The sequence below is a fragment of the Chelon labrosus genome (genome assembly GCF_963514085.1).
Source record: "Chelon labrosus genome assembly, chromosome: 1".
NCBI classification, from domain to species: Eukaryota; Metazoa; Chordata; class Actinopteri; order Mugiliformes; family Mugilidae; genus Chelon; species Chelon labrosus.
This window is the reverse complement of record NC_140337.1, coordinates 13,066,397-13,078,812: the sequence shown is the minus strand read 5'-3', so window position 1 is coordinate 13,078,812 and position 12,416 is coordinate 13,066,397. Positions and strand designations below refer to the sequence as shown.

The following is a 12,416-nucleotide window of genomic DNA, read 5'->3' as shown; positions in this document are numbered from 1 at the left end:
GATTCACCTCGCTTCCTTAGGAGAATTAGGCTGGTGGTATTTTGGCTGTGAAAAGGAAACCATCGGACGGCAGGGGCATGAATATTCCAAATGACTAATGTTGCACATGCTTATTTTTGACATATCTGGCTTCCGCAGGGAAATAAAACACTTCTAATGCAGGGGGACCATCTGTTATCTGTTGCTGGTGTTTCAGAGCAGGCGGATTCGGTGCACACACACACGCTCGGTCGCTCGCTCTTGCGCGCGCACACAGAAACACACACACAAGCGCGCACGAACACGGGCAGATAGATCGACACATCCCCGCGCAGCAGGAGGCGCACGCAGACACCGAGACACATGCGCGCACACACGTGTACTAACAGCAGAATCCGTTGGGAGCATGCACAACAGACAGGTTCTAAACTCCAATACAAATTGAACGCTCCCTTTTTTTTTTTTTTTAATTCAGTGTGTTTGTCAAATGCGCTGTAAATCTTGGGCTGTAGGTGACAGGGAATGCACACACTTTTTATGCTAGCCATAAATACCTGGGCCTGTCTCCTCGCAGCAGCTGGAGCAGGATAATATGCCGGCGGTGTGAAGGGGGGATAAACTAGCTGCAGGATAACAAAACACCAGACACAGAAAACAGCCCTCTGCATCAGCCACACATCTACATTAAGTATATTCTCTCTTTTTTGGAAACTGTGGCCAAAGGAATAGGTGCAGGAGGTATGGTAAACAAAGCTCTCTCATGCATGGATAATCTGTTTGTTATTTTCAGACAATAGCCAAGCTTCTGGGTATGCTATAATACTTCTATTCATGCAACAAAATGTTTTGGATAGCTAAATTTGCTGCAGAATTTCCCTTCGGTGCCCGTGCAGACAATTCCTGGGATATCAGTCATTCCAAAAACGACATATAGTTCTTTATAGTACCTCAGTATGTGTGTGTTGTACCAAAGATCTACCAACTCCAAATGTGTTTTAGCGGTCAGTGACTTAATATAGTATAGAGCAGGGGTCTTCAACGCTTTCCAAGCCAAGAACCCCCAAACTGATGTAGAGATGGAGCGGGAACCCCCTTTTTATGTATATGTGTATTCAAAGACATTTAGATTTATGGAAAAAAAAAAATTGCGACCCCCTGCAGTACCCCCTAGGGGTCGCGGACCCTCTGTTGAAGACCTCTGGTATAGAGCTATAGTGGTCTAAAACTATGCCATGTACTAAAAACAGCTACAAAACTATTTCATAACATAATCCTGCCACACAAAGAAAAGTCAACGTTTAGTTTTTTGTATTCTCCCAAAAGTCACCATCTTAAATTTAAAAACCCAAAGTGACTTTTTGAAATGCTTGGTTTGTCAGATCTACTGCCGAAAGGCAACAAACATTAAATTTACCATCAAAGGAAACTGACGAAAACTGCAAATCAAAAGCATTTCAATGACAAATAGCAATCACTGAATCAAATACCCCTGTCGGAGTACACTACGTTGTCAGAATCCTGCATCACCTTGTCACTTTTGCGTGAATCATGCCAAACCGCCATTTTTCTGCTTGTGTGAATATAAACCTGACCATTATTACATGGCACGTTTCTAAAATAAGGGTCAAGTCAAGGTAGCGCAAAGCAACCAGTGAAGCAATAAACAACATTTTTAAACTGACTTATTTTGTAGACGTCTATATTAGTGCATAAGGATAAGTAATCCTGCCCAAACAAAAAAAAAAATATGTTTTAGGGGCATGTTTGTGCTTTCTGAGAATTCTCTGCTTTAGAACCCGAACTCACCAGAAAAACAAGAGTATTGATCGACTTTCCGAGGTAATTAAAGCGAGCGATGTTACTATACGCAACCTCCTGTGGTCGTTCGTATTAAGTGCTTACAAACCCCCTCCCCAGCCGGGGTGGCACTCACTATCCTGCTAGTCAAGAAAATGTTGAATAAGTTTAGTGCAGATGGGAGACAATTTGAGAAATGATGTGACAAAATGATTGAGTCTGTGACCCAAAAATTCATAACTGGGTGTCTGTGGCGACGTTTATAAGCAAACTTCACAAACTGACCAAAATGAGCTGAAATTACCACTCCTTGCCATTGGTGCCGCCAAAGAGAACAAACCTGAGAAGAATTTATTCTAGCAGTTTGTTCTCAACACATCAACAGGGCAGAACTTTTTTTTCTTGTGTGGTGTCTGGCATTATGCTGTGATTGGTCAGAAATCGGAAGTGGGCGTGGTTAATGCGGAAAAGCGGAAATGCTAGCAGCCACTCCCAGACGCTAATATTTGCAGTGTGGCCGCTAATCTCTCCTGGGCAGAGATCGGCATGCTGTGTTTGGGTGCATGCTGAATGAACGGTGTGAGCCGATGGACACAGCCGACAAAACGACTGGCCGACCTCCGAAAATAATAATAATAAATAAATAAAATAATAATATGCATCTCGTCGTCCATCTCCCGCATCTTCCACAAGGCTTAGCGCGCGTCACGTATGCTGCAGTGGGAGGGGCCTATGAGCACTTCTTGTCGCAGCCCTAGGAGCGAGAACGACTTTCTCACTTCTCGCGGAGTATGTAACAACCTAACCACGTCTTTGTGCTTAAACATAAGAAAGTAATTAGTTGCCTAAACCTAAACAAAGGGAAAAGAATCCCAGTCTACCGGTTGGAAGTGGACTTACTCTGCCTGCAAATGTGTAAATGCTCAAACTCGTAGCTCATTGCTCGTAGCGTATCATATATCAGATTGTGGCAGTCAACAGACATGTTGCTCCTCAGAATTTATTTTCAGTACGAATTATCTGAACGCAGTCCACACTGTCCTTCACCTGCTTTGGTTAAAACATATGTCTTTGCTCTTGTGCTAAAGATATAAACCAACTTGAGAGACACAAAAACCGTTGAATGAATCTCAGAAATGTTCTCATGGCCACGCATGTGCACACACTTCCAGGTAAAGCGGTTAGATCTTATGGCAAAGGGTTTAGAGAGCATTGGGTGCAAGGAGGACAACAGCAAGGTTCAACAGCTTACCTTTGCCAGCTGCCTTCAAGTGTGGATCTTCAGATACAAGACTGCCTGGTGCTCCATGCGGGCCTTTGATCTGTAAGCACATAATAGCAGCGGAGAGGGAGAGAAAACGAGGTCAGAGATCTACACACTTAGAGGACCTTGGGTATCCCCTTCATTAAGGTATAAAGCGACAACAAAGATGTGCGTGCATGTGTCTGCGAGACGTGATTTTAAAAGATCATTTCAGCTGGAGTCCACGACTCTGATATGCACCTCCCAGCAGACACTGACGACACTTGATGTTTCAGAATACAAGGTTCCTTTCTGTGCTCTAGGAGGCTCCCAGGAGCCACTGAAAGACAGTTTAATGATGAAAGACAACACGCCTCGGATGCTAGTGTTACGTTTTGGGTCACAGGGGACAAACAAGCAAATCCAAAACAATTTCAGGTCTTTAAATTTTATTTTAAAAGACACAACATTCGTTAAGAAAGATTCACATTTCAGGTCGTCACCTTGTGGATGGTTTTAGACATGTATAATCAAAAGAATCCTCTTAAGCCCTAGCAGTGAAATACTGATTTATCAAATATCAAAATATTGATGTTTATCTGTGTCTGGGAATTTACCTGAGGTTAGAAAAATGTGTGATACTTCAGTCGCGCTATATTCTGTTGTTGACGCTTGTAGGCATTCTTTATTGAAGAGAACAATGAATCATTGTGCATAACATGCATTCTTTCTGCGGCATTCATGGTGCTGAGGAGGAATAAATATGACAAGATTCCCACATATGGGGCAGAGGAAATATGGGTCTGATTTGATGACTTGTCGCATGCTGCATTCTGTCATTTTCTTTTTTTTTTTTTCCCCTTCACTGGAAACCAGACTGTAAACTCAACTGTGCAAGTGAAAGGCGTCGCCAAATGCAATGTGACTCACCACCTCAGAGGAGAACAAAAACCTGCTTAAGATCACTGTGACATCTCATGCAGTATTTGCGGTTCGGAATATTTTTGACAGATTGGACTGAATACAAATGCGAAACCTGTCATGCAAAAAAAACAAAAAAAAACAAACCCACAAACCTTAAGAGAACATGTCACCGAGTTGCTCTGTCGGACACGCATTTTTAAAGGAACAACACACAAATGTTATTCCCCTGAAGGTTTGGGAGCTCAGGTTAGACATCTGGAAGGGAATTTCTGTTAAGCTCTGTGTTTTCATTTGTGCCTTGCCTTGTATCATCCGGGTTGTAGGGAGACTCGTCAGTCTTAAACATAAAATGGCTGCATTATAAATCTATACATCTATGAACACATTTGAACAAGAAAAAAATAAAGCATACTGTATGTCAACGCCCTTCAAAAATCCTTTAATATACCAATAACATGGATTTAGGATTTTGCTGAACTTACACAATTAAAGTAAGTAGACATACAAATGTCAGTTGAATAGGAAAATACAATGAACTGCATGAGTTACTGGGCGGTGGTTGTTGAATATAAAACTAATAAATGTGGATTAAGAAAAAGATAACATATACATACTTATCAACCAGTTAGCAATAAAGCCAGCAGAACCATGTCAGCGAAAATGTTAAAGCTTCCCTTTTGCCTTTCCATCAACACTGAGCACGGAGCGGTAAAAACTTTTATTGAAACTTGACCAAAGCAACCTAGGGCTTGGCATCCACGCTCCGTTTGAGCTCCACATGGTCAATTGACCTGCACGTGGATTTGCACACGTCAGCACGTTGTATGAGTGCAAAGTTGGCGCAATGACACGCTAATCATGCTAGCACGCTACAACTGGTGGAACACGCTCGGGTTAAATTTTAGTTCCAGGAGTACAAGTATGGAGACATAAATAGACAAGAGTAACAGCGACCGTTTGGTGCACAGGGCGTACGAAACCGAGAAAAATGTTCGATCGGCGTGAACCAAAACGTTTGGCAAACCCTTTTTGCGGAGATTACGTCTAGGAGACACAATGGACTAGAATACCACTGTGGCTATAATTGCAAATACAAAGAAGACAAATATAGCCTCTATAAATTGTGAAATGCACTGCATGATGGATAGACACGGGCTCGACATTAGGTCTTTCATAACATCATGATAAGGCAGAATTACTACTACTGGAAAATACTTTTGGACGCAGTGTGCTTCAACAATGAAGTCTATCAGGCTCTGAACCAACTGTATTCCAAAGTAACATCCTAAAAATGTGTGTTTCGTTGCAGAGCCTTCCTCAGAGCGTTTAAGGAATGCAGGTTCATTTTGGTAATATAGACAAGAGATAAAGGAGGTTGAGGTTGCATCCAATTATTTGCGAACCAGTCACCTTTCTGTCAAAGCTAAACAAAATCCTTGTCTAGCAGAAGAGACACAATATATGAGCCAACTTGAAAGTATGCTTGATTTTCTATAATGAAAATCCTTTTGTTCCTTTGTCTATAAATGTATTTTGTCTTCTATAACAATCCAGACATTACTGCGTAGGTACAAATAACTGAAGTGTCTTCATGACAATAGTCGAGTCTCACCTAAACACAATAGCCTCAATAAGACAGGCCTCCTGAAGGTACTGTTGCACTACCAGAGGCAGGGATAATGGAGGCATCACTTCAAGCGTGGTCCTCTCAGTCTACCTATCTTTTCATGTCCACATCATTCCCCAGTTCTTGTTTGCGCCCGAGAATGAGACACTGGCAGCGTAAAGCCCGCGAGCGGCCAAACACGCCGCTCTCAGAAATCAGCCAGCCCGAGAAAACAGAGGCTTGCTCTTGAAAACTGTCTGCCTTTGAAGGATCTTTATTCTCCGTTCCCCGGCAGCCAGAGACGTGTGTAACTGCTTAGGCATACAATGGGCGCACCGTGGGTATTTGTCCACCGAGAGTCGGGCCCGGTAAATGAAAAGAGGTTGCACGCGTACCCAGGAAGCGGCTAATTAATTGACAAGCAGATATTTCTGAATTTATAATCATCAAACAGACTTCATTTTGTTCCCCCACCACCGTCCTCGCCAACCCATCTTCCCAGGCGACTTACTTAAGAGACTTATCTTATAAATACAGCCCTAATCAAAATAAATGACTAAAAGCTCTGAGGGAGTTGAAGGCTATACACATTTACATCAGAGGAACTGATGCAATTTAAACAGCCGCCTGTGCACAACCGACTTAAGGTTCAAATCACAGAGAATACTAACTTACGTAATACTTCCAATGCTTTTTTTTGTTTTTTTTCCAGTGTTGTTTCTCAGTTTGGCAGACCTATATTCATGACAGCCAAGTAGGAGAGACACTGCCTCCTCCTATGTGTGTGTTATGTTGAATTCCCATAGCAGCTCGCTCGGCTGGTGAGCGTGTCGCATTTTACAGAATTTTCTTAATATTTAATGTGTCGCATGCGTTTTGTCCGTCTGAGCCGGCTTTACCAGAGTGTTATCTGCATTTGTGTACTTCTGTGTGGTAAACCCATCTCTCTGCAAGTGCTTGGTTCTCAATATTCGACCCCCTACTTCACACTGGGAATAGATTTCTTAGAAAATGTAGCAGTGGGTGGGTTAGAGGCTGTAAGTCACCGACTATTCCATAGCTGGTCAGAGATGTCTGGTTAAGGTGAAGCTCGGTGATGGATGGCTCGTCAAAGTTTCACCTCAGTTCAAGTTTTGATGGATGCGTTACTGCCACAAACCCCACACAGCCACAGCTACCAGTGTACAAAAAAAAAAAAAAAACAGCAGTTCATTTAAAAAGAAAGAAGGAACAGAAATTTAATACAGAACCTTCAGTCAAATTTAGGGTTTATGTTGAGACTGCAGTGTTGACGGCACGACCTGTATCTCTGCAGAGGAACAGAGTTTAATGGCGAATGTGGCAGCAGCACAATGTTTGCAGAGCTCCGAGAACCTTCTCTGCTTCGTGACACCGCTGCTAATGTAAAGTGAACTTGACTGCGACATTTGTGGAAGCCTCTGCAGAGTTTAACTTTTGGACAGCATTGCAGAGTGAAGGGTCTATGTGAACCCTGCTTATACTGCCTGTGGAGTGCAGCAAGCCAAGTCCTTTTTTCCCATAAAGGTAAAATTAGTGGTTTGTGGTGTCTAGGAAGTGGGCAAGCATATTAGGATATGCAATGTGCTCTGTGTGCCAGTACATGCGACACAACTTCCTCTCCATTGGTCCATTGGCATACCAAGCCAATGCTTGGTCGTTTTCCAACGTCGCACCATTGTTGAGTGTCGATGGCCCTAGTTTTAGCAACGTGTCCTCCACTGTTGACACTAGCCAGATACTTGTTGGATGCTTTTTTGAGCCAATGCATCATAATTCATTCAACCCTAAGCCGGATGTGACAAAAGTAAGCAAAAGACAAAGCCAACGTGGCATGACCAAACCACCCTTCTGGTTTGTCACCGTCATCTAATCTGAACATTCAAATATACAAATATTTTCACAAGGGCATGATCACCTTGAGTGAATAAACACTAGATCAACTCATGAACACAGTTCAAGAGAGACCAGCTCTCTTCAGTTTGTAGTTCTTCCAAGACAACTAGCTTCCTGCCTAGTCCTAGCTCTTTGGGGTTTCCCTTCTGAATGACAAATACTGGCTACTGCCACCTGCTGGTAAGGAGGTATTTCCTCTCATGTAGGTGCACAACCTATAGTATGCGCTAGATGGCTGTAGTCTTTGTGTCTGGATAAAGAAGTTAAATTTTAACATACTGCAGACGACGTGAAGTGATGCCAGAGTCGGCTTCCATTGCCGGAAGTTTTCTGATGATGGTTCGAGATGGTCCGAGCCTTGAGGACCTGGTGACAGCTTCTTTGTTGTATCGTTGAAAAATATGAGTTTGTAGAAGCTTGGACACATTGTTATTATTCAAAATTCACGCAGAACAGCCGACTCCATTTTGAAATTTCCGTTCCTTCAAGGCTAACCACAATCAGGTCAACTTGTGCTCGGTAAACCTTAGAGTGTCTAATTTAAAGTTGAACGTGAATTCATGGTACATTTACGAAAAAGACTCATTTAACTTTATCATAAATGCTGTTGTGACCAGTCATTAATAGTTAAGAACCATCGGGAACAAAGCTACTTGTGCACCACCATCTCTGGGTATGTTGATCTCGCAAGCTACTTAGGATCCTGTTCATTAGAAAGTTGCCACACAAATACAGAGCCTATACCGACCTTGAAGAGTTTCATGTGGCAAAACAGTTTAACGATAAATGCATTCCTTTATAAACAACAACAAAAAATTTGATGTGTTTTTTTTGTCCCAGCCATTCTGTTTAACTTGGCCATGTTTGAGGATCTGTTGCTGGCAGCATTTAAGAGTAGATCAAGGCGGCGCAGACAGTGTGTGGTGGTGTAAGTGTGCATATGTGTGCCTGGGAGACGGCGTGTGTCCTCTGCGAGAGGTAAAATAATGACAGGCGAGAACGGATGGCTGGTGACGCGGTGACGAGGAAAGCGCCACATATTCGGGGCCTCAGGCTGGGCAGCTGTGAGAAACTTCTTCTCTCTTATCCCTTCTTCCCCCGGTTCCCTCCTCCACTCCCCCACCCTCTGCGACACTGTTCAAACAGAGGACAAAGACGCCCTGAGTGGTTTTCCTTTTTCCGATCCCATATGTGGCTGCTGGCACTTTCCTCTTCTGTATCTCAAGCTCGCAGCGAGAAGAGTGACAGAGTGAGTCATGGTGGTTTTAACGAGTCATTCTTTTGATTAATTTTAATGGCACTTTCTAACAAAATCTCCTTCCACTAGGAGAAGATGTTCCTGTCTATTATTACATGTTATCATGTTTTATTTCCACACACGATCTGAAATTATGTTTGATACCGAGAAAGATGACAACAGTAGCTCCAGCTGAACACTTTGCACCTTTTACCGCGTGAGTCATTTCTTCTGTAAAAACAAGTTTTGACTTTAAATGGCATAATGCAGTCAAAGGGATACGTGACAAACTCTGCATTTGCCAGTTTCTGAGAATATCTGTGTGTGCTAGCACGGGAGAAAGCTGCATATGATTTGGCATACTTGCCTTTGAAAACAGTAAGTGGTACATTCATCGACATATGGCGGATTTATATTTAACTGCGTTCGATTAAAAAATTTATAAAAAATGAAGGACACACATGTGTATCTTTTATACTTCACTGGCACCGATCGCGGCATCTTGGGAACCCAGTCCAGACAAGAGCCAATTAGAGTCATTCCATTTAGAGAAATGACTGCATTTCTCCGCATGTATCCACGCGCACTGGATGGCTATCAAAGGTGAGAGAAGTGACAGCTTGTGTGACGCCGTCACACTTTCAGGTCATGCCAGTTGGCTTCTTCTATGTGTGACAGCGGTGAGATTCAGACGGAACAGGAACAAGAAAGTAAAGGAGCAGAAGGGGAGAACATGGCAGCCAAGGACTACCACTTCAACATCAAACGAATGTTGTCACAACAGAGCAACAGAGCCACCCCTTTTAACTGTGACACCATTCAGCTGCTCGTCACACTGAGCAAGGCGAGGCGGAAACCTACTGCAAGTCAAGCAAGCGCAGTGTTTATTAAATAAGAGAACAAGAGAGAAAAGGGTAGAGCGGCAGCAGCAAAGTGAGCGTACTGTAGTGTTGTCAAATCTTCGTAAGTAGCATGGAAAGGCAGCATTTTCTCATCCCTCCATGAAATTGAATGTTGGAGGGGGGAAATGAAGTGTGACTCCCAATGACAGTAACTGAAGCTTGCACTTGAAAAGCAGGACACTGAGAGGTTGTTGCCGGGCTTTGGAAGAAACAACAGAAGTGATTATTTAATATTATTTGATGGTTTGTGGTTTTAGAGTACATCTCTGAAATGTGCAGCAGAGTGAAGGGGATGGTTAAGTTCAGCTCGAGAATCACTGTGTGGCATGACAGAAAAGCAAATCTGTTTTATAAGAAGCGGTTGATAACGTCAGAATTTATGTAAACATCAAAGTTGGCCTAAGAAGTTAAGTTTCTCTACGATCTTTCGAGTGGATAATCACATCACTTAGTGCTATAAATGTAGCAGTCTGTGAAAAAAACAGATTTGCGTCCATATGTTGGTATTTTAACCAACAGTCTCAGATGGATCAGCAGAAGTTCTGCAGTCTTACTAAAATTTAAAGAAACAGCTAAATGATCAGCAGCCAGACTCTCGACCGAGGGAGCCGTCGTCTGTGACAGAAGGGAAACGGGAGGGGAAAAAGGAGTAGGAGTGTCAGGAAGGCAGACCAAAAAGAAAGGCTGTCTCCTAGCGGACGCCGCAGCGCGGGGCCTGTCGGGCGTCATCGCGTGCCACTCTCCTCGCTCGACACAGTGAAACTGAGGCAATAACCCCCATGAAATATTCACCAAAGTTGTCTTTGCGTAAAAGGAGTGGGGAGAGGGGGGTGAAAAAATGTGCTGCGACAGATAGAGAGTCCCCCAAATGTTCTTGATGTCACATTGACTTAGGCCTCTTTACAAGGGGGTGCGACAGCGAGACCAGCGGGGGGTCCATTAAATGTGCACACAGATGTACTCCTGGCGGTGCAGCTCCACAGCCCCCAATCCCAAAAATACTGCTGCTAATTCTGCCGTGGTCTCTGAATATCCCGAGCATGCTTTTGCTTCCACCGATTCAAAAAAAGAGAGTTTTATTTTATTTTATTTATGTTGTCGATGTCTGACGGGAATATAGCATGTTGTCAAAAATACTTACAGTTAGTGGTTTTACTGTGGGTAAATTACAGACTGCAGATTCATTCTGTCAATGAGCACGCACTTTAACTGTATATTTGATCCCATTTGAATCCATTTGCAAATACCAACAGCTTTTAACAATTAAAATCTTTCACATCCAAAACCCAGAAATACAATTAATGTGGGTAAAATCTCATAATCTAAAGAAACTGCATGTAAGAGCTTTGGGGTTTCTGAACACTCTCCTCAAATGTCATTTATTCTAAGTAAGACCAGCAGTGATTTTCCCTTTGACAAGACAAGACCAGGCAGGGCAGTCATATTAAAATTAGAAAGAAAAGCAGATTAATTAGCTGCTAATTAGGCTTTATAGCATAGGAGACTTGGTGATTCATTAGCCATGTTTGCTTTCGACACAGAAAACGCCGTCGCGGCCATTGTATTCGTGTCGGCCTCCGTTGCCAGGACGTGCATTATGCAGAGGCCGTAAGCATGGTGTGGAGAGTGGAATGAAAACATGCCATTAGCCGCTGCAGCGTCTGTGCTCGGCTTCGACGTAACACAATTACACCCGGTCTCTTTGTATCTGCGTGAAAAGGTCAAATCTGTCGCTGGTCTTAATGCAGCACGTTCTATAATACACACTTTTCCCCGATCTGGAGTTTTGATTTAGGCATCTCAAGAAAATGAAGGAATTGCCTGCCCTACGTGTAATTGAAGCCAGGGCAGGGCCTGGATGATAACGGTTGTGACAGGAGATGCTTGATTGCACAATGAAGGGCAAGAAACCGAGAGGTATGGAAGCTCAGATGCTTACGGGTGGATCACAGCCTCTTGACAGTCTAAGTGTCACGCTGATGTTTAAGAGCCACATAGAGGCCGGCGGCTTCCTACAGCACGGCAGCTTGCACAAAAAGGCTCTCATGACGCGAAATCACCACGCAGGTTTATAGGCAGTTTATACTTCGGCTACGGGGACAACGCAAACACCTACGCAGAGCCTTCACAGAGCCTAGCACCGTAACTGACATGCCCCTGCCCAGAAATGTAACCACGCACCACGGCGACGCAGAGCGCAAGAACTGCGATTGGTCCGCTTGGTAGTAGCGTGTTTCCGCTTTGGTATTTCCGGCTGCTTCTCCATCTCTGCAATTTTCAAATCGACTACTTTGGATCAATAAAGAATCACTAAGGTTAACCGAGGAGGTTTGGAGATACAGACATTTGTATGACTTGTGTTCGGCAAAATTTCTGTGAAAGTTTCAGTCGCCATTGTTGGAGATGAAGCAGGAAGTGGAAACAAAAATTAACCCGACTGACAAAAAAGATACGGCGCCGACTAACATTTTTACAGAGCGAGCCAGACTGATGAGCGCACAAGTGTAAACGGATAGGTTACGGCGTCTATGTCGCTACTTTATTTGACACCGACTTACATATGTATCACCTTCACCACATAAACTAATGCAAACACCTATAACCCAGGAAAGCTTCTTTTCTACTTTTCGCACAGCAAAGAGTGAAACTAACACTAGCAGCAGAAGGTTGGTACAGCACGAAGGACCGACTTCATCATAGCCTGCACTGCAACATTCATAATATTCATATAACAAATGTGACTACAATGAACAAAAAACAGCTTATGCTCATTCTGAAACACAAGAAAAACCCTTTGTGTGCCACAAACGGCCA

The 12,416-nt window shown here is 43.3% G+C and overlaps 1 protein-coding gene across 1 annotated transcript in view; it reads right to left on the bottom strand.

The window, feature by feature from the left end:
* LOC311490313 (glucosidase 2 subunit beta-like) overlaps positions 1 to 12,416 on the bottom strand; it is a 134,858-nt gene that overhangs the window by 75,124 nt on the left and 47,318 nt on the right. Inside the window, exon 10 of the mRNA XM_084547739.1 lies at positions 3,029 to 3,098. Coding sequence (XP_084403865.1) covers positions 3,029 to 3,098 — 70 coding nt within the window. The remainder of the gene's footprint in view (positions 1 to 3,028; positions 3,099 to 12,416) is intronic.